This window comes from Hibiscus syriacus, unplaced genomic scaffold (genome assembly GCF_006381635.1).
Source record: "Hibiscus syriacus cultivar Baekdansim isolate YM2019G1 unplaced genomic scaffold, ASM638163v2 tig00111689_pilon, whole genome shotgun sequence".
In the NCBI taxonomy this organism is placed as follows: Eukaryota; Viridiplantae; Streptophyta; class Magnoliopsida; order Malvales; family Malvaceae; genus Hibiscus; species Hibiscus syriacus.
The window spans coordinates 615779-638532 of NW_024063154.1; the positions used below are offsets into that span (position 1 = coordinate 615779).

Below are 22754 nucleotides of genomic sequence, written 5' to 3' on the forward strand. Positions count from 1 at the left end.
CCCCCAACTATAGGACATTATTTTGATGAGTAATCCGACTATTAAAAGTTACAGAATTATCATATGACTATTCATTTATTCTAAATCCATTTATTCTAAACTCATTATTTTCCGTTAAAAATTGACGGCAGTTTGAGCTGAGAGTTAACCTGTTAATTGAGATATGATAAAATCTAATCCTATAACATTTGAGTTTTCTTTTATAGTTGATTCTTTATTTACATTGTGTCATCGAACCGATGCTTAAAATATTATACCGTCGAGTCTATGCTTGAAAGCAACGACGGTGTTAGTAGACATCATTAAAATATGATTTTGTCAAATCTCAATCAATAGGTTAACATCCAGCTCAAACAATCATCAATTTTTAATAGAAAAATACGAGTGTAAAACATATGAATAGTTTAGTAACCATTTTGTAACATTTAACGGTCAGAGGACTAAATAAAATAACATCCTATAATTAAGGGACCATTCTATAACTTTTAATAGTTGAGGTACTTAATAAAATAACGTCGGTTTGGGAAGATAGGGTACTCGTCGAAATGATTAAAGCAGTTTTGAGAAGAGAGGGTAGTCGCTGATGATCACTGAAGTGCCATAATCTCTATTTAAACAACAAAACGAATTGCATCATATTATTGTATGGAAGAGTCGGAGAAACGAGAAGGACGTGTTTGAAGAGAGCATTGTAATTTACAATGATTCCAAGTCATTGAGTTTCAAAGATAAAAGAAAAATGATCAGAAGCTTTCGAGAAGGATTAGGGAAGCCAAATGCAAGGTTCTGCACAAATTAATGATTTGTTCATTGAGAGATTTTCAGTATTTAGCTTCAAAGCAAAGCTGTAAAATCTTAGTGAAGGCTTTCTTGGTAGCGATCACATCACCAGCCAATGAATCTGCTTTTCAACATTAAGAAGTTGATCGATTGATGTCTCCAGATTCTCAGTTTTATCCTCTGTAGCTTTAACAGTCGGATGATAGAACGAAGAAGAAATGAAATTAAAGAAGAAAACGATAAATGGAAATAAAAAATTTGTTTTTTTAAATGCGGAAATAAAAAATTTGAAAAGTCAAACAAATGGTTAAAATGTCACATCTTAGTGAAGTCTTAGTAAATTAACGGAGAAATGAATAAAAGAATTTAATGTATATAGTTTGGTTATTAAATTGATATTTTTTTAAATTTGGACGATTAAAACAGGAGTGATAAAAAACTTAATTGATGATTTGTGTATTTTGCATTTAAAAAAATACATTTTTATAATATGTTTAATATAAAAAATTAATGTCCAAATTATATCATTTTTCTAATTTAGTTAATTAAATTATTTTTCAATCAATCTAAATATTTAAAGTTATACACGCTGTAATTTTAAGTACACAGGACATAAGTAAAATAGAATGTTAAATGATACATTTACTATTTATATAATTTTAATTTTTTTCTAAAAATATTATTTTTTAAAAATTATTATTTTAAAATCATTAAAAAAAACCAATTCCTTCAATTCTGCGTACCTGTAATTGTCTCCTCCCACCTGCATCCTCGTTCACTTTTCTCAAATTGCAGAATGACCGAAGGTAAGTGATCAAACGGTCGACTGCCACGGTCGAGCAAACGATGGACTGTCAAGGTTGGTCACAGAGATTTAGAAGATTTTTAGGGATTAAATGTTTGGAATTTAAGAATTTAAGTTTAGGAATTTAGGGGTAGTGTGACGGTCATTAGGAGATCGGCAAAAACTGCGATAATTGTTCATAGACGACTGATTTTTAGATTTTACAATTAAGGTTTTTAATGTTTAGAGTTTTTTTTTAGATTTTAAAAAAATCAAAGGTTTTTTTAAAAATTATAGTTTTTAATTTTTAATTTTAAATATAAATTTTAATTTTCTTTTAAACGTGATATGTGGTCGATAAAGAAATTTTGTAACGATCGTTACAATTGTGGTATGTAACATTTATAACGTTAGACAATTAAATTGAATAAAAAATAATTTAGATACCTAAATAAAAATAATAATATAGTATCGACACTTATTTATACATTAACCTTTGTAATACTAAGGCTTTTATACATAAATAAGTACCTAAACTATACATTTTTTACCTGAATAGGTGTCTATAGTATTTTTTGGACTATCGAGGTGCCTAATGTTACAAACGTGATCACTTTTAATGCCTGGTACATAACTACCGTTAGTTTTTTCCGTTAAGTGACACATATCACAATATAATAGTTTTAATTTTCTTTAAAATTATTTAAAATATTATTATATTTAAAAAATCATAATTGCTTTTAAATTATAAAAAGTCTCAAAATACCTAAAATTTTCAAATCCTAACTCTAACTTGACGCCCTTTTCGGCCACAACAACCATCGCAACATAGTCTATGTCATCATCCTAGTTATATGCTACCATACTTGTCGTCAATTGACCGTCAAAATCGTGTGAGATGACGATTTTCATCATGGGGTTTGCAGAGTATAAAACATTGATTCGTCGTTGATCAACTGTCGATCGGTCGTAATTTTATAAGGATTTTGATCATTGGGGGAAGATGAGGTCGAGTAGAGTTTCATCAACGACAAAAAATGACGGTCGGCGTGGATTTAAGGGTTGAAACTAAAATTTTTAAAAAATTGAAATTATTTCAAAATATATGTGTTTTCTTTTATTAAAGAATATATAATTTTAAATAAAATTTTTAAAATTATTAGATCGTTATATACTTAACAAAAGAAATTAATGTTATTCACTGTCCAAGCACCCAATACAAATGTCATACTTAATAAACCCCTTCTTAAGCCCCCCCCCGGTCCCGTTAAAAACCGGCATTTTCGCTTCCCCACCAAAAACAATGGCGGCGATATCTGGCCACTGCACATTCCGGTCACACCAGTCGCCTCTCACCGTCCCCGCCTCCTCCTTCGACGGCGGAAATCTCCGATCTTCTAGCATTTACTTCGCTGCTCCTTCGTTGGTACGCCGAACCCATATCTCTTGCCAGGCCTCCTCTGCCACGTCACCACCTTCTTCCTCCGCCAATGGGACAGGTTCGATTCTTTGTTTTACACTTTAGTCTCTTGGAAAACTTCTATTTGTTTCTGTATTGGGATGGGCATAATCTCACAATTCATTTGAGAAGTTAATTTGGTTACTGTGCTTGGAGTTAGGGTTGTTACTTAGTTATGGCATAATAATTGAAACGTTTAGTGCAAAGATAATTTTGTTCTTCTTTTCATGTAATGTAGGTTTTGTACTTTTACATGCTTATGAGCTCATCTATAATTGAAGTTTTTTTTTTTTGGCTCGTTCGCTATTTGTTCAAAATTTTATGCAGCATTTATAATATAAAATTAATCAAATACTAAATGTATCAAAAGCTCTTGCAAAAGTTCTGTTCAATAGTTTGAATGGACACATTGTTAGCTTTACATGGTTTATGGTACTTCTCAGTTTTGCTTGTTATTTTGCAGCAAAAGGGGAGAAGAAGGATTTTTTGCATAGTAGCGATTTTGATAAAGCCACCATATTGAAGATCTTAGATAGGGCCGCAGAGGTAAAGGCACAGCTGAAATCAGGAGATAGGTCCTTTACTCCATTTAAGGGGAAGTCCATGGCTATGATTTTTGCAAAGCCATCAATGAGGACAAGGGTTTCATTTGAGACTGGGTTTTTCTTGCTTGGAGGTCATGCTATATATTTGGGACCAGATGATATCCAGATGGGTAAACGTGAAGAAACTCGTGATGTTGCTCGGGTTTTATCTCGCTATAATGACATTATTATGGCACGTGTCTTTGCTCATCAGGTATGATACTAACTAGTGAGATTTTGTGGAGTTATTATATATAAGGTTTTTGTTGCTTAAATGAAACATTGGGAACAGAGGATTGCTTTAAAAGGTCCACATGATTTGTGTTTGATGCATCTTCTAGTCTGGGTTAATTTTATGAGTAAAGATGCAATTCATTTTCATTTTGGTTGCAGGACATTCTTGATTTGGCCAAATTTTCCAGTGTACCTGTCATTAATGGCTTGACAGATTACAACCACCCTTGTCAAATAATGGCAGATGCACTCACAATTATTGAACATATTGGCCGGTTGGAAGGAACAAAGGTGTCTTTTCTTTCCATTGCACCTTTGTTATGTTCTATATTGCGGATCTAGAATTGTCTGTACAGTTTAACTTTGGTTTTATGTGAATGCAAATTTCAGGTTGTCTATGTTGGGGACGGAAACAATATTGTGCACTCTTGGTTGTTGCTTGCTTCAGTTGTTCCTTTCCACTTTGTCTGTGCCTGCCCTAAAGGTTTTGAGCCAGATAAAGAGACTGTTGATAAGGCACAGAAAGCTGGGATCAGCAAGATTGAGATTACAAATGATCCTAAGGAAGCAGTTAAAGATGCTGATGTCGTGTACTCAGATGTGTGGGCTAGCATGGGACAAAAGGAAGAGGCTGCATATCGTCGTCAAGTGTTTCAAGGATTTCAGGTGCCTTTAGCTCAGTTTCTTCTTTTTAGATATTGATATCATCATATAAACATTGGGTAATAGCGATACTAATTTAGTTCATAATGCTATTCCTGGGATGCCGGTATTGGGTTTGACAATGCCATCTTAAATGCTAAAATCCTTTATGCTTTAATATTATTTAAATATATAATTAGAAATATCTGCTTGAATTATGAATGATATCTTATGAGTTTTAATTAGATTTATGTGTTGCAACTTGTGCGTACAATTGCATTATACATAGTTCAGTTCTTGAATGGATTGAAACCTGATCAGCTGTGTTCCATTCTATACCTAATTTCCATCATTATTTATTTTGCTTATCAAATTTCCTCCCTTGTATGATCAATCTCAATTGTGTGTCCGTCTTGATTGATTTGCATGTTTCGATTCAGGTTGATGATGCTCTTATGAAGACAGCAGGCCCAAAAGCTTATTTCATGCATTGTTTGCCTGCTGAAAGAGGAGTAGAAGTGACTGACAATGTTATTGAGGCTCCAAACTCCATCGTCTTTCCACAAGCAGAAAATCGCATGCACGCACAGAATGCTATAATGCTCCATGTTCTTGGGTTATAATTGCATGGCATTGCTGCATTTACAAAAAGAAACCGTTACGCCATGTTACTTCTGGAACTACATTTTCATCCTAGACACAATCAAAACTTTTTTGAGTTTTGATTTCTTTTTATGAGTGTAAGGGTTCGAAACTCAATATTTTTTTACTATCTAGCGTGCAGATTACAATCCTGTCTCAGTAGATGTACATTGCTAGTGTCAATAATGTGTTGTCATCTTTTATATCTTGGTGCATATGTTTGATCAAGATGAATGCTTTCAACTTGCTTTTTTCACTGGAAGACCGAGGTGGATTGTGCGGGCATTAGGATTGAATTGCATGTTTGAGATATTTAGCACTAATAATTTGTAGTGTGATGATTCATGCTCAAAATAACAATTTTATGATGCTGTTTAATATAATATCAACGAAGGAAGCGAACGAGGTAAAATAAGTCTTTTCCTTTGATAACATTCAATACAAGGATTAAAGCCATTGCAGAGAAGTTCCTACAGAAATAATTCAACGATGACTCAACATTGAATATATATGTTGAAGCTTACGTTGATAAAGAGTCGTGTAAACACGTCAATCCAGCCCCAAAAGCTGCCCTTTTGCTTGCAGAAAAGTAAAGCCATAGCAATGCAAGTGGAATGGAATGGTTCTTATATTATGTAGATGTTCAGTTCCGCATATCAGGAAGTGAGAGGCCTTTCATCTGCATTTGCTTGTACATCCATTTCCAATTCTCTGAGGTTACCTCACCCCCAAGGGAACGAATCACTGATCCACCACTACATGAGCCTACCTTGCAACATTCCTCAAGGGTTAAACCCTTCACCAATCCATATAAGAAACCACTAGCAAATAGGTCCCCAGCTCCTGTGGCATCAATCGCTTTTGCCTCCCCTATAGCTGGAACTCGAACAATCTGCCATAAAAGGAAATCAACAGACTATGAGAAGGGCATAGTTTGATCATATTTTCAGAGTTGAGAACGGTAACTGTCAGAGCAAAACACATCCTTGAATGTAGGCATTGATAGGTTGATAGTATCTCAAACAGTAAGAATTTGCATCTGAAGTGATAAAAAAAAATGAACCTCTTGTCCATGCTTCGCGATGCATCCATTGGACCCTAATGTAACCACAGCCCATTGGCAATACTGGGACAGATATTCCAGTGCAGCTTCGGGATGAGCATTTTGTTCACTCCTAAAGAAGTAAAACAGAAAATAGTATCAGCAGCTACCACATGCGGTTAATGCATCAATTTCTGAAAGCCTGAATGTCAACGACTCCATTCATTACTATGAAAAAAAGTGTCAGCCACCTCAGCAACTCAGTTGCTTCATCCTCATTGGCAAAGCATAGATCTATATCCCCTGACTCCAGTAACTGTTGAAGAGATTCTTTAAAATTCCGAACCATCTGATAAAAGTCATAGGCTTTATGAGATAAAATATTCAGAACCTGAAAACTGTGATTATTGAAAACAACAACAAAGAAGAATTGTGAATTGAGAACTAAGATGCCAATCAGAGATGATATACCACCACTTTAGTAGAATAGCAACCACAAATCTAAAGAATTTCCTTTCATGATCACTTTCAAAATATCCAAGTAGAGAAACTGTTTTGGTTACATGCTAACATAGACCGGCTATTTCACCCTATTCGTTAATTACCTCAAAACTGGCCAAATCCAACGAAACACAGACACCATTTTGTTTGGCAATTCTTATAGCTGCTTGATTGACTTCCAAATTGAATGCTCCATATCTCACCACCAACCACTGCAATGACAGAAAAACCATTAAGTTGAATGCTCCACAATCAAACCAGCTGCAAAGTGCTGAACGATATAATGTGTTCTAAATGTGATTCTATCCATCTACATTCTTAAGTCATTGAAAACCATGATGAAAAGAATATGACAATCGAGGTTCCTTGCTTATAACTGACGGGGAAGAAAAATCCAAAAACAGCTAATGTAGATTTGTTGTTTTAATTCTATAAAATAATACTCACCTTGGAGCCACTAAAATCCCCTTTGGTCAATTCATCCCCCTGAAAAGAAAAAAGGGAATAAAAATTGATTGTGAGTTTCTATTCAGAAAGAAGCAAACATATATCCTTAAAATCAAGAAAGAAAACTAAATATGAAAAAAAGGGGGATTGTGACATTCACCTGAACTCTTACAGAGGATGATAGGCAAGGTCGCATTGTTCGATTGCCAAATGCATCAACTAGGCATACACACTGAACCATAACAATTACCAAGAAAGTTTCAACACTTAACCATTTAAAGCACAATTCAATTTCATAGAAATTGCATTCATAATGATCACCTGAGCAGTAGTTCCTTTCTTCTTTCTCAATCTTGAAGTGTTAACCCCGCTAATGTTCATGTTACTTGCAAACAATTGACCTTGCTCATCATCCCCATAGGCCCCAATCATCCCACAATTAACCCCAAAGCCTGAGCTAAGTCCTCGAATAGTATTTGCAACACTTCCCCCAGCCATAGTCTTTATAGGAGATTGACCATCAGCAGCTGACGCAAGGATGTGTCTATTCAGCTCCATTAGTATGTGCTCAAGCTCTTCAATCGCCACCTACACAGTGATAGCTTTCAATAACAACAGAACCTCGTTCCAAGTTCGTACTAACTGTATGATTATGCTCATACTTATCAACCAAGAAGACAGATTTCAGTTCCAAGGTTGAAAGTAATTACTTTTCTCTGGGGAACACTTGGAATGGAAACCAAAGATGGAAAATGACAGGAATAAACCAAAATAGCAACAAGAAATTGCGCAAGCTTGAACCAATAAAAAAAAGATAGAAAAACTCAAAAAAGACCCATCACATTGGGATTCGAAATTAAGAGTAGAACGGGAGCAATTCAAAGCAATCAAATCATTCCTGTTAGTCAAAAACCCAGAAAATTATAAGGTAACAAAAGAAAGAAAATTGGATAAAAAGTAACAAAAAAATAAGAACATACTGGAATTGAACCACCGCGTTCACCGGGAATTTGGTCGAGCAAGGAACCATCGACACGAGCGACGTGATCGATGAGGGCGGCTGGTTGGAGTCCAAGTATAACAGGGGCCTTGGGTTCAAGCTGAAGCCCAGCCTCCCTGTTGTTTAACAAAGCTTCCACTCCCATGGTTTTAAGTGGTGACTCTTCTATTACTATTTCTAGTTTCCCGGATTCCTTGAAGACTCTGACTTCGCTAAGAGCATATGTTATTATATAGGCAGAGGGCTAAAGATGCGTAAACCGCACTGCAAGCAGATGTGGATAGTCCGCGATATCACGCTCCCCCTTTCGGCCTATTTAACTCCCTTTTTATTATTATAAAGTAAAAAAAAAAACTACCTTTTTTATTTCTATTTATTAATACAAAAATCGGCCTTTTGGCCCCAACAACGGTGTAGATTCTGAATCATGATTCGGACAGCTAAGTTTTCTTGGGGTTCGTCGGCTAATACGAATGGTATTCCGTAAACTTGACTCCTTTAACTGGTAAAAAGGTGTCCCATTCAATAATTCCCACTGTGCTGAAATCAATTTGTGAAAGCAATTTCGGAACCTTTATCACAGTTGCATTGAAACTCAGGCACTTGATCGACCATTCTGAGATGGATTATTGATAATCATCATCACATTACACACTTTCTTTATGTCTGAAACTCCATATAGTACTGAAACAGATGGTGTGGAGATTTAGGTGAAAGTAGTTTCATGCATATAACTCATAACCAAAGTTCAACTCTCTAATTACTCTAAAGTATTATACACTTTGTTTTGCCATTTTTGGATCATTGGAAAGCGGCATGATTTAAGAGCTTGCTGCAGTTCGGTTTTTTGGAAGGCGGGAACATCGGCATTGGGGCTTGGTTCTTGCCCTTCATTAAAATTATACTTAATTATCATGAATTCAAAATATATAAATAATCATTAAATTATATTAAAAATTAACTATAAAATAATTATTAAATTTATTAAAATATTAAAAAACAATCATTGTATGTTATAAAATAATAATAAATTTTGATAAATAAAAAATTATTTTATTACAATTCAATAAGTTAATTTATAATAATTTGATAAAATTAATTTATAATAATTTGATAAAATTAATTTTTTAATTATATGATAAATTTAATTTTATAAGTTTTAAAATTTTAATATAATAATAAATAATATTTTAACGTATTTTAATAATCATATATTTTATCGAAAAATAAATGTAAATTGCATGGACAGAAACAAAAGCTAAAAGCTAAAAGCTAAAAACTGGAAGACAAGAAATAATCGCCGTATACTTCCATTGCAGACTTCAAATATCAAGAAACATATAAAATTACACACCCAGCCCCAGACGAAAGATAATAATCATTTGCAATATTCCAACTTGAACAAAATGTAGGGCCTTTATATTTATATATTACCATTTTTAAAATTAGACATTCAAATTTCCAATAATATATTTTTTATTAAAATATAAGAAATATATAGTCGATTGAACCTACTTTACGTATAATACTTAAACCTAAAAAAATTACGATTGACTATCTGTATTTTTATCTACGTTGTCAATATAATATGTATTCATCTAACATGACATTAAGATGTTATTCAAAATGTTAATGATATCTATTAATCTATATGGCGTTGTTAATTTTTTTTTGGTTACAATTAAAGTACTGCACCAGCAGTGTAAAAAAACTTAAGTTTCCCTTATCCTGTCGCGGGACAGTTTACTTTGGATCTCTCCCGGTGGTTCTGTTAGAACATTCAGCTCCAATCTATCGTTCCATCCTAAGTGTGCCATGGCATCTGCAACTCCATTTGCTTCTCTTCGGACAAAATAAATCTTGATGTTCCGTTGTTTGCCAAGCAGTTTACGTGTTGTCTTGATGGCTGAATCCTCATGCATTCTTGGATAACCATTGAGGATCTCCACCGCTTCTCTATTGTCGAGTTCCACCTCAATATCTCGTGAGGTTGTTTAATTTTAGAAAGCGTAATATCCGGTAAAAAGCCAAAACGTAGTGCATCTTTATGAATTTAATTGATGTATTAAATGAAAGCTTGAATGATGGTCTGGTTTTGCATAATCTTTATGAATTTAATTAACGTATTAACTACAACTATTATATATTGGAAGTTTGAATGGTTGTCTGGTTTTTGCATCAGGAAGCTTAATCATTTTATATTAGATATGTGAATTTTTAAATATATATATATATATATTAAAATTTTAAAAGGAAATAAAACTAAATTATTAATAAAAATATAAAAATTATTTAAATTATATGAAGATTTAAAATTTTTGAAGACAATATTATCGCATCACTCCTCAATCTATCCTGTTAAATTCTAAACTCCCTACTGCATTAAAATTCCAAAACTCAAATTAGATAATTTAATAAATACATATATCTCATATAAAATATACACCACTAACAAACCAGTGGTTAAGCTTTGCTCACAGTCACTTCTGACTGCACTATCATCCTAATTCATGATTAAAAGCCATTCGTAATCTTACAAATAAATGGGTTTAACTTTAATGGCCACAGACAATGGGGGAAATAAACACAGCACTTAAACACCAAAATGTAGAGAAAAGATGGAAGATGATCTATAATATCAGATTTGTACGATATTTATAAAGATCGGTCAGAAAAAGGCAGCCGAAATTACGGGGAGGCTTAATTGTATCTTTGGCTTTTTTAGATTCTCGGATCAATCAACGATTTTCCTTAATTATTGCAGAAAGAGATGGGATCATTAGCATTATTAATAAACACTGAAATAGATTAGCATTAGCTTAACATGGCTACAGCCTAGAATCTAGAGTTTTGGGGTTAGGAATTTTCGCACATGGGTTAGATTCCAGCATGCTGTAAGAAGTTAATAATGGTCTGTTACTTTAAAGTTAGCCAGTGGCCACTAGCTTTATTTGCTCTTGAGGTTGACCATGTAAACACTGCAGCACCAACTGCAGAATAATGCAACTGACCCCACATCCCACAGGTATTAGAGTATTATGTAATAGAGGTTGTTATAACCGGTTGAAGGTTGTTATAACTGATGGTTAATCTGTTATAACTGAATCTATTCAGTTGGGCTAATCAGTTGGTATTATAAATAGTGGGCCTGTCCACTATGCAAATATACGAATACTTTGTAATTCTCCTAAACACTTTGTATTGTTCTGATTTTCTGAAATAACATCAAGCTTAGTCTTCGTCCTCACTTCTCTTCTTCTTCACTCATTCACTACCAGTTTTCCATAGCTAGATCGTTATTAGGTACTTATATATGACCATACAAATTTACAGGTGACCGTACAAAATACATTTTTATGGTGATGAAATGACTGGCTTTCTATAGAATTTAAAAGGGGCCATAAATCTATTCGAAAATATGTCTGGCATTATTGGGAAAGAAAAATCATCCCTCTTGCCATATACTTGCAGATAAGAAAATATATTCCTTGATGTCAAAAGCTTGAAGAAAACCCTTTAATTTTTTTTTTTGAAAAGGATCACATTAGAGAAGACTTATGTTCCTTGTAAGATAGGACATTGTCTGGTAGAACTAGTTCCGGGGGAGTTTCTCGTGCGACGCCCAGCATTGAATTTGAATCATACTCTTCATCCCTACGAGCAAACTTATTGCGGAGGACTTTCTCAAATTCATTCTCGTAAAAGGGCTTTGCATTGTCGGCTGCATGCGCCTGTGCAAGGTTGGTATAATTGGTGGCTGACTGAGAAATAAATGCTGCCTCTTAATCGGTTAGCTTCCTCAGGAACATTGCTAGATTCGCTCCCCACACCTGTAATAACCAATAAAGATAGAACACTGGCATCATCTATACAGACTGTACTAAAACTTTTAAAAATTTAAACACCTTTTTTCAGCACCCTGTCTCAAAATATTAACAAAAGCAGTAGAAACTCTCTCTTATATCAGTTACCACTAGACTTACCACCAAAGAATCATAAGGCCAATCTTATCTTTATGTTGTCTGAACTTCATATTTATAGTAGATGCATTTTACTCCCCATCCGTTTCATTGTCCCTGATGATTTCCCACTTAGATTAGACTTTGCCACATGAACAAGCGAATTGTCTTGTATATTAGTTCCAGATCCAACACTAATGCCTTTTGACATCTCCTGCTCACCGATAAAAATTAGTGCGACCATCAGCAAAATCTAGTAAAATATAATGTCAAAGAATAGCCCTAACCTAAACAACTACAATCTAATCTTGTTGAAAAAATTCAAATGAACAATAAAATTATATCTTCCTCTGCACGAGGTAGGGTAGATTTCAGATCTCAGAAATCATCCTTTTCCTGATAAATACGTCAGTAGAAGTCAAAATCAACGGCTAATGTTAGACGGATGATTTTGCCTTAGCAGTGAGAGGTTGAAGCGGAGTTCCCCAGTGGATGAGTGGGGGTGAGTTGTGACTGACTGGCATTTGACACGAGAATCAGAAATGGCAGTGGGTCGAGTTGAGTCATTACCCATTACATGACACTAGTGGTAGGTTACACTGTTACAGTTCTTAATATTGGAAATGCTGTCGTTTTCCGCTGGTTAATCCTTTCGGTTGTTTTGGGCGAGGTATTTTAGAGAGGAAATTCATTTGTGGGGACGCATTTAAAATTCTATTGTTTTGACAAAATAATGTATGGATTCATGTTTCGACTGATTAGAGCAACATAAGCAAGTAAATTCCATGACTGTTCTGTTCAAATTCATTGATAACAGAGAATTAAGTAAAGAGTAAAGACAACAGCGGCTCTTATATTTCATAATATAGAAACAACACCGTTGTTCTCATTCGGATCGAATGATAATAAGAAACTTATGAACACACACAGCCGTCAGCACAAATCTCGGTGACAGCTTCTCGATTATTAGGTGTACATTAACAAGGAGCTATGGTTCATCTTAAACAAAAACGACTGAGGTATTCTTCCACGGTGGTATATTTCACTTCAGGGTATAGTTCGGAAGCCTCAACTCCGAATGACGGTTCAATCTCGAAGTTGGTGTGGTCTCCCTTAACAAAGATCGAATAATTGATTGACAGTACGATATTGATTGGGATTGGAGCCTCTGCAAAAAAGAAAATATGGAAAAAACCAACATAAATCTCAACATGGCCATCGTTTGATGAATAAAACAAGAGCGAGGCGGGAATTCACCAACGTTGGATCTGTTTTAGAAGTTGGTCCTCGGAACATATGTTTTCTAGAGGGTTTTGCCAATCAATTTCTCCCACAGTGCAACGAGCTCATTAAATGAGTAGATGTTTTTAGGAGGCTTGATGAATAGGATCTTGTTCAATGTTCTGGGGTCATCAACGGCTTGATGGTGTAGGTGCCGATGTCACCTTGATAGTTGAAAACAGCTGCAACATAGAGTACGATCCGAATACGGAGCAATGCGGTATCGATACCAGATATATATGATCGTGAGACATAGGCAAAATTGAGAACGGCCTTGTCTCTTGGGGGAGTGGTGGTTCCTGCCTGTGATAAATTTGGAAGAAAATAGCCCTCAAAACAGTTAGCGGCCACGTAAGTTTAAGGGATCCCTTCAGCCTCGATACTACGACGGATTTGAGCTTTTGACAGAGAATGCTGATTTCGCCTGCTCAACCGCATGATGACGGTCAACGTCAGTTCCAAATTCCAAAGGGAAAAATCTCTGTTCAGATAGGAAAAAGAAACCCTTACAATGGAATGAAGAATTCGCATAAGAAAAAGAAAAGAACAAAAGAGTAACTAACCTTGACGTTCCCAGCTTCTTTAATGGCAGCAACGATCTTAACTTGATCTCCTAACTGCGACCTACTGCAGATATCACCACCTCAACTTGCTTTATTGCCTTCACCAAACTCTCATGATCGTAAAGATCCCCCCGCGTGCAAAAATAAGTTCAGCACTCTAAATTTCTAATGAATGTGCCACATTCACAAGAACTCAAAATATGTACTTACTTTCAGCAATTGGACCCTAAGTTCTTGAAGTTGTCAATGATTTTTCCCTTAACGGGATCAGAGACCGTAGTCTCTTACTAAAGCAAAAGTGGGATGACCCTCTTTTGCACTGGCTTCAACGATGAACTTCCCAATGTATCCGGTGCCTCCGATGATCAAAATCTTACTCTTTCCGGCCATTGAAGAATTCTTCAGCTACTTACCCAGTGAGGAGGTTTTGAGTTATTGTTTTTTTTTTTCCTAATGGAGTTTGGCAGGGAGAACACAAACGGGGCACTATTTATGGACGAAATGAGGGACGTCAAGTGGCAAGAATAGCCTTGTGGTTGGAACAAAAGTGGTTCGAAACCATTAAGGACCACAAATTATTTCCATTAAAGGTAAATTTGTTGGTGTGTCATGTTGAAGTTCTTGTTTGTTTAGGAGCAAACAGGAGGTTAAAATTCCATGTCATTCAAACATTTCTGGAAAACTCTCCAAACTCAGTGGCGAAGACACGTAGAGAATTGTGGGGCCGATTGCCTCAAAATAGAAATTTATGTATACATTAATTTATGTAAATTCCAATTTTAACCCCATAAAACAGTAAGATTATTTTATAAAAATATTTTATATAAGGTTTCAATTGTGACCCCACAAATTTTTTGAAAATAAATATAAAAATTTACGAAGTAATTATTGAAATTTATTTGAAATATATTATAATTGTTTTCTTATATATATATTCATATTATACATGTATTCATCAAATGCTAATATTAATTGTTAATTTATATAACTTTTTAAAATTTGAATTTTAAACTCACAATCACAATTTTCTTCCCATCGAAATCTATTGTTGAACTAGTTGTGTTAGGCAATTGCTATCATGAATTTTACACGTCGTTCCCCTTGAATTTGATGTTTTAAAAATGAGATGAACCTGATCTGACATAACAAGTTTATATCCATTGCCCATTTCAAGAATGATATAATTCAAAATTAGCTTCTAATATTTATTAAAATGATCATTTTAACTTGTATTATTTTTCTTAGAGTATTTTGACATTCATTGTTTCATTTTACGACAAGAATACGCCAAGTGCCAAAATGCTCTTGAAATAAAGAATAAGGGCTAAAGTGACTATTCGATCAAATATTGAGATCATTTTAATCTAAAATACTCAATGAAAAAGCAAAATGATCATTTTTAAATATTGGAAGCTATTTTTGATATCATGCCTTCAAGAATTGGTTAGGTGAAAGCTATCATGAAGTTTACACCTCATGTCCCGTACAGTTCGATGTTTAAGATCTGTGATGAACCTGGTGAACATGACAAGGAACATCCATTGCCTATTTCAAGAATTGTTATAATTATGTTCTCCACGTATTTTGTAAAAAGTTCTTTTATCGTTTACCAAGTAAGCTGCCTAAATTAACATTTAACGGGTCAAAGTGTATCTTTAACTGCATATTTTGTATCATGTTCGCGTCAGGCTTGAAATCCTAAGCACGGGAAATGGTCCAGTGGCCCTTCACTTCATACTCTTTGCATTGGCCCAAATCTTAGATCTAGTTCAGAATGGATTCTGCAGAATTCTCGTAGGTTTAGTTCTTTATTGTGGTATAGAAAAGCATAAGCGATGAAGAACAAGTAATTTTACAGCTTATTATAAAAAAATAGGCTTAAAGAAGCATAATTACCGATTTGTTGTTGTCTTCAATGTGAATCTTCCATGCACAGATGTTTTTATTGTTTGATGATTAAATTACAATAGATGGCAGGGGCGGATGCATATGGTCATATTGGGGCCAAATGCACACACATTATTTTAGATTAGATATTCAATATAGTTCAATATATTAAAAGTTTAAGAAAAAAAAGAAATTTTGCATATCCATTATATTGAAAAGAAGAGTATTAAAATTTTTGGACCCTCCTTTCTAAATTTCTGAATCCGCCACTGATAGATGGTATGTTTCTGAAAAGTAAACAAAGTTAATTGACAACCTGATAAAACTGGCAGAGAGCAGAGGGAAAATGAGAAAAAACTTGCAGTTCTGCCAGTTGATTGCGAAACAAATCTTATTTCGAAACATGTGTCTGAATATACGTCTTGGACACACGGATACATTAGATACGCTGACAAAAGATAGCTTTAGGAGGTAAAGATTAAGCACTGATTCCAGTATCTTTGTTAAGCTTGGGAGCACCAAGTTTTGCAATGTGGAACTGCGATGTGTAACTGCGATGTGTAACTATCAGTAGGGTGATCAGGAACGGAAGGCTCATTCAAGAACGCCCAATTGCTCCTCGTCCACCTTCGAAAAAAACTTTACGTTAAACAAAAACCGTCAACATGAAAGCATTTTTTTAATGAGTCGACTAATGTTAGCTACCGACCACCCATTTTTCTCTATCATATTCTCCGTGTCCAGGAAACCCTATTTTGCTCGAGGTAGAGGCATGGAACTTGATCTCATAAATTTACTTCCATTTTCCTCCAATGGAGTTTCCTTTTTGGATATGAAAATAAGATATACTATTTCAGTAAAACTCTGTGCATGTATAAATCTTTAATACTGAAAAAAAAACTGTACCTGCAGCTGGTTGCTGCCATCTGATGGACTATAAATAGCCTTGAGATGATCTTCCTCCGTTTTCTTCTTGGATTTCCAGTAAGCTTGAATCTCATCCTTGGTAAGTGATCGATTCCTTTGGAGTATTGCTGAAAGATTTTTAAGCAGGAAGGAAAACACCATGGAAACATTATGCCATGTTGGATAAAGCAGATAAGAATTTACCGCTATTAACCTGATTCAGAATCTGATACAGGAGAATCCCATCCTGCCATTAGAGAACCCATTTCACTGACGATCCTTCACTTGCTTGGACCAAAACTAAGTAATACCACGTAGCAAATATCTTGAGAAAATGCTTTTATATAGATGAGTGGGGCCTCATCTTTTCCTTTTTTTTTTCTGTCGAGGAGTTGACCTTTTTACTCGTTCTTACCCTCAACCATGTTTCCAGCCAATTTGTAGGCTGTTGCACGCGTTTTGACCTTATTTGTCAGTTATATCGTCTTATCTCCCAATTTGAAGTATTCAACTCCAAATTGGACATTCCACATCCATTAATATACTGGATTACCCAGATCAATGGTTTGTCTGTATAGATTATGGTGGATATTGTTCTTTTGTTCGTTATCTTGCCATGCAAGTGTGCTGTACGTCGAGTTTCAAACAACCGTGTATGCATAGTATTAGAAAAAGCCAACGGTGGCCCCTAATACAAGTAGCCGGCAAGTATAAATCTTGTAGTAGCTCAACAGACCAATCGATGCCGCCAGTTCATTTTCCTCTAGATACTCAGGCTTGTACTTGAGAACTTGAGTGATATTTTAGATTTGGATAAAAAGTGGTGTACCTTATCCGAAATCTTACATTGCAAATTTCACCTCTACTGTTAATCTTCTAGTGATCGAAGCCTTCAAATATAATTATATAATTACATCTAAATTTAATTATGAGATAGCTTTCTAAATGCACCCTTAGTGTAGTTATTTTTTTTTTTATAAGTAAAATCTATTCATCCAAAAGAATGCAGACAAGCTGCTACAAACGTAACCTCAAGGTAATTACATCAAACCCCAATCTATACACAGTTGCCTATTTGCCTCATCCAATCTATTAACATGACATCGGTACATTTTAATTTTCATAGCTTCTTTTATCCTACTTACAATAATTCCAGTCGAACGAGCCGAGCCTCTAAAGATCCTATAGTTTCGTTCCTCCCAGGTATAATAGATGAAACCAGTCCAGGCCAACTTAAGGAGATGGACCAATAAGGATTTACCTTCGAGATTTTGCAGCAACCACCGGAGCTGATCACTCCAGCACAGAGGCACCTGGCTAAGGCCACAAGCTTGCAAAAGAGCACTCCAAACTTCCATAGCATATACACAATTGGAGAAGATGTGAATGCGGGACTCAAAGCCTGAACTGCACAATCTGCATCCACTGTCAACAACTACTCCAAATCTTACAAGTCTGTCATTGGTAGGCAATCTGTCTAAGATTGCCATCCAAGAGATCAAGGAGAACTTAGGAATATGGCCAGGGAACCACACGAGGCGATGCCAAGTGACCCTATCACTCCTACACCGGATACTATCCCAAATCCAGCTAGCATTAATTTGAGTCCAATTGCTAACAGAACAGAACAACCTGTTAGCTTCATACCTCATTTTAAATATTTTTGCTAAGATCCAACTAAAGTGAACCTTATAATCCGCATTCCTTAATGTAGTTATATAGATTATCCTGTTGTTTTTTTGTCTATTTAAATTAACTGAAATTTTCAATTTCAATTTTATAAATTATAAATGAATTTAAATTATAATAGATATGGTTGGATTAGATTGGATATGAGTGTTGGGCTTAGAATTAAATAGAAATGGGACAGGTTTGGGCATGGCTATTGTGTTTATAATTAAACCAAAATTAAAAATATTGACTAAACTGATGGAATCAAATTTATTGACTGAATAAATCCAAAAACTTGACTTAATTAAGTCTAACTAATTCAATTAATTGAATTAATTAAAATTTGGTGATCCCAGACAAAAAGCTTAAGAACAAAATTTATTAATTTTATCACTTAAAACGATATTTAACTCTCAAATTATATTTCGTTTGCCACTTCAATATTTAAACCTTCTTGTCTCACTCTTACATCTAAAGTTTCTGTTTCTAACATGAGAATTTATATTATAGGCATTTCTTACAATCCTGGATTAATAAATTTTTTCCCCTAAAAATAATTTACACAATTTATAGTAAGGGGCTTGAAGTTTGGGCTATAACATGGGCTTTCGATGAAAAATGCTATGCAAGCAGCAAAATCCAAATGGAATACAAAAATCGGGCATGTCGAAGCATCGTCAATTTCATTCTCGGACATCCGAATTCGTTGCAAGATCTTTCATTCTTTGTCCATCTTTGATACGGCGTTGCAAGCATATAAATGGATTCCGATTATAGGGCGTTGTTTTATTGAATCATCTGATTATTTAAAGTTATAAAATGATCTTCGATTATAAGATGTTGTTTTGTTGAGTCTCCCGATTATTAAAGGTTGCAAAAATAGTCGCTCAACTATTTATATGTTCAAATCTCATCATTTTTTGTTAAAAATTTGATGGTCGTTTGAACTGGACGTTAACATGTTGATTGTGATATGATAAAATCACATTTTAATAATGTATATTGACATCGTCATTGCTTTCAAACATTGCCTCGACTACATAATGTTTTAAGCGCTAGCTTAACGACATAACATAAACGTAAAGTTGATTCACAAAATGCAACTCAAACGGTTCTAATATCAGATTTTATCTATCTCAATCAACATATTAACGTCTAGTTCAGACGACCACCAATTTTTTAACGAAAAATGATGAGTTTTGAACATATGAATAGTCATATGACAATTTGTAACTTTTAATAGTTGAGGGACTCAATAAAGCAACGACCTATAGTTAGAGACTATTTTATAATTTTTAATAACCAGTGGATTTAATAAAACAACATCTTATACTCAAGGGACTATTTGTGTAATTTACCCTATATTATTTCCGTTCGATGAACCGATCTTGATTTATATTGAGATTGGTCTATTATTTTTTTACTATATTAATTATTATTTTAAGTTTATGGATTGAAGAAATCATATTTATGAATGATGATCAATAATAATTAAATTTAAATTAAATAATAACGGATACAAAATTTAATGAAAAAAATATTGTCAAATTACTTTTTATGAGAATAAAAATAAAGTAATGACACACGAATTAAACTATCTTAAAAGAATGATTATTATTATTTCTAGAAGATTCAAGCTCGAGCATAAAAAATTATAAGGGTGTTTGAGTTTTTATAATCATCCTGCATTAATAAAGATAAACAAATAAAGTGTGTGATAAAACTACCCTAACAATGAAAACAAAATTATTGAAGAACAAATAAAAAGGAAAAGGACTAATACTCAAATAAGTATTCAAACTATATCCTTTTTCCCGAATAGATGCCTATAGTATTTTTTTGACCCATCTAGGTTCCTAACGTTACAAACATTGTCACTTTAGGTGCCCAGACCGTCAAAGTTGTTAATTTCCTCCAATAAGTGACACGTGTCACAATCTGATAATTTTAAAACATTTTTATAAAAAAAATAAAAATAACATTATATATATATTTTTTTTAAAAACATATAAATTTTGAAATAACCCAAAACTTTGACAATCTTTATTTCAACCCTTAAACCCACGCTGACCACCACCCTTTGCTATCGAAAAAGTTCCACCCAACATCACCTCCAACCGACGACCAAAACCCCTATGAAATCGTGATCGATCGATGACGAATCGACGTTTTAAACCTCACATACCCTAGGATGAAAATTGCGATTCTGACGACCAATCAAGGACAAATACGATGACATATAACTAGGATGATGACAGATACTACGTCGACGGGGGAGTTAGTGTTATGATTTGGAGATTTTAGGGATTTTGAGATTTTTTTGTAATTTAAAAGAAATTAGGGTTTTTTTATAAATATAATACTTTTTTAAAAAATATATATAAATTTCAAAATTACAAAATTGTGAAACGTCACACTTAACAAAAAAAATAACGACTGTTATGTCCTGGACATCTAAACTGGTCATGTTTGTAACAATAAGCAACTGGATGAGCAAAAAAATATTATAGGCACCAATTTGAGAAAAAGGTATAGTTTGGGCATTTATTTGGGTATTAAGCCAAAGGAAAATTCTCTCGATTCTAATAGTCCTAGCAACCGACACACGCTTCCAATGAGATTAAAGATGAATCAAAATAAGTGTTTAATTTATGGAGTTCCCAGAAATGCTTGCTTTATTGAAAGTTTCCTTGTATGAGTGGTCCTTATGCCTTTAATACCCTAAGATGGGAGACATTGTAGACTCATCCAGGTGCTGAAAATGCAGGTGGTCTTGCTTTGGCATTAAATTTCATAAAAAGTAAAGACTTTCCTAAATTTTGGCAATATACACCATTAATCATTTACCACACAGATACTTCCAATCATAAGGAAGGACCACACGGCCCAACGGCTTCCATAAAGAAAATGGAGAAAGGAACCTACAATTGGATAATAAGGGTTTAATGAGCACTTTTCGTGTGTGGATTCCCTTCGCATTTATCTCATCATATCATGCCTCCTCAGTAAATCTAAGAATATATAATATGCCACAAAATATCTTCATAACTATTCTACTAATCACACCATTAACAATTCTGTGGTGCAATAGCTTTGATTGCAATACACTAACACTAAGATTTATCTTATCAAGTAACTAAAATTTGGATTCCTGAATGACATCTTTTCCCCTCAACTTGAATTAGTTTTACCTTTTTGAGAAAAAAATATAAATAATCATTTTATTCCATTTAAATCATAAAAAATTACAAAATATTTTTTTTATTTTTTTTTAAAAAATATTTTTAAAAAAACTCACTTGAATATCAATAAAAAAAATACTTTAACAAAATTATTTTGTCTATATTATATATAAGGATAAACTACACTTTAGTAGTCCAACTATCACTCTTGTTCTATTTTTATCATCTAATTACTTTTTGTTTCAAAACCATATATAATGTTACGTTTTGATTTCATTTTACTCACCCGTCGTTTAAAAGTTAACATGATTGTTGATGTGACATTTAAAAAAATGATGATGTGATATTATCTTATGGTGATATCAATATTATCGTTAAATTTTTAACTGTGGTTGACCAAAATGAAATCAAAACGTAATATTACGTATGATTTTGAAACAAAATCATACATTAGGTGACCAAAATAGAACAAAAGTAATAGGTGATGTACTAAAAGTGTAGTTTACCCTATATATAAAAAAATAAAGATGATTCGATACATAAGATATCTTTTTAACAAAAAAATCTCATATAATCACATCTAAATATAAACTCTTTTGCAAGAAGCAAGTCGTCTCTGTGATAAAGGAATTATTGTTATATTTTTAGGATTTGGGTTTGAACACTATAGAATGTTAGAATCGTGAGTGTTCAATGTCGAGAGGTTAAGAGTTATTAGATACTGATCTCCGTGGTAAATAAATTATTGTTATTTCTTAAGGATTTGAGTTCAAATAATATAGATACTAAAAAGGTCGTGGGATCGAGTTTTACGGAGGGCATTTCATAATTTGGAGGTCTCTTACGGAAGCTGTTCTCAACCTGATGTTGGGGGTAGCATACTATCTTACCTCCCCCTTACCCCTTACCCCATACATATGAGAAAACATACATATGAGAAAAAGGGACAGCCATTTAAAAGAACCAATTTTCAGGCAAAGGAGTGGATAACGGGTAATATCGAAATTCAATTATTTAATATGGCTGGAAGTAAAGAGTCACTCCTACTCAAAATCTGACACAGGATCTCATAAAAGAACTACATCTGTTGACATTTAGCTACATAAAGATAAACCCTATCACCGCACGTCTTACCAAACAGTTACGCCAGGCAGAAAACAAAAAAGACAACCCCCCCCCCCTCAAACCAA

At 34.0% G+C, this 22754-nt stretch overlaps 3 protein-coding genes and 1 pseudogene across 4 annotated transcripts; 1 reads left to right on the plus strand and 3 right to left on the minus strand.

Moving 5' to 3' along the window:
- The first annotated feature begins 2819 nt into the window (after positions 1-2819).
- On the plus strand, positions 2820-5214 carry LOC120167559 (ornithine carbamoyltransferase, chloroplastic-like). 2 transcript variants are annotated; one of them, XM_039176540.1, is made up of 6 exons: positions 2820-3063; positions 3487-3821; positions 4001-4132; positions 4232-4507; positions 4924-5119; positions 5200-5214. In XM_039176540.1, the coding sequence occupies exons 1-5, from the start codon at positions 2868-2870 to the stop codon at positions 5104-5106; spliced, it is 1122 nt and encodes a 373-aa protein (XP_039032471.1). In that variant the 5' UTR covers positions 2820-2867; the 3' UTR covers positions 5107-5119; positions 5200-5214. The 2 variants fall into 2 exon arrangements, with proteins under 2 accessions (XP_039032471.1, XP_039032470.1); XM_039176539.1 differs by lacking the exon at positions 5200-5214 and having other exon boundaries at positions 4924-5186.
- A 339-nt stretch (positions 5215-5553) lies between these two features.
- On the minus strand, positions 5554-8466 carry LOC120167560 (uncharacterized sugar kinase slr0537-like). Its single transcript, XM_039176541.1, has 8 exons — positions 8096-8466; positions 7437-7703; positions 7276-7347; positions 7116-7154; positions 6773-6880; positions 6419-6516; positions 6189-6300; positions 5554-6017 (listed from the first exon to the last, which is right to left on the minus strand). The coding sequence occupies exons 1-8, from the start codon at positions 8258-8260 to the stop codon at positions 5769-5771; spliced, it is 1110 nt and encodes a 369-aa protein (XP_039032472.1). The 5' UTR covers positions 8261-8466; the 3' UTR covers positions 5554-5768.
- A 3188-nt stretch (positions 8467-11654) lies between these two features.
- On the minus strand, positions 11655-12285 carry LOC120167617 (gamma carbonic anhydrase 1, mitochondrial-like). Its single transcript, XM_039176576.1, has 3 exons — positions 12171-12285; positions 11878-11945; positions 11655-11846 (listed from the first exon to the last, which is right to left on the minus strand). The coding sequence occupies exons 1-3, from the start codon at positions 12283-12285 to the stop codon at positions 11655-11657; spliced, it is 375 nt and encodes a 124-aa protein (XP_039032507.1).
- A 617-nt stretch (positions 12286-12902) lies between these two features.
- On the minus strand, positions 12903-14372 carry LOC120167562 (annotated as a pseudogene).
- Positions 14373-22754: the final 8382 nt, after the last annotated feature.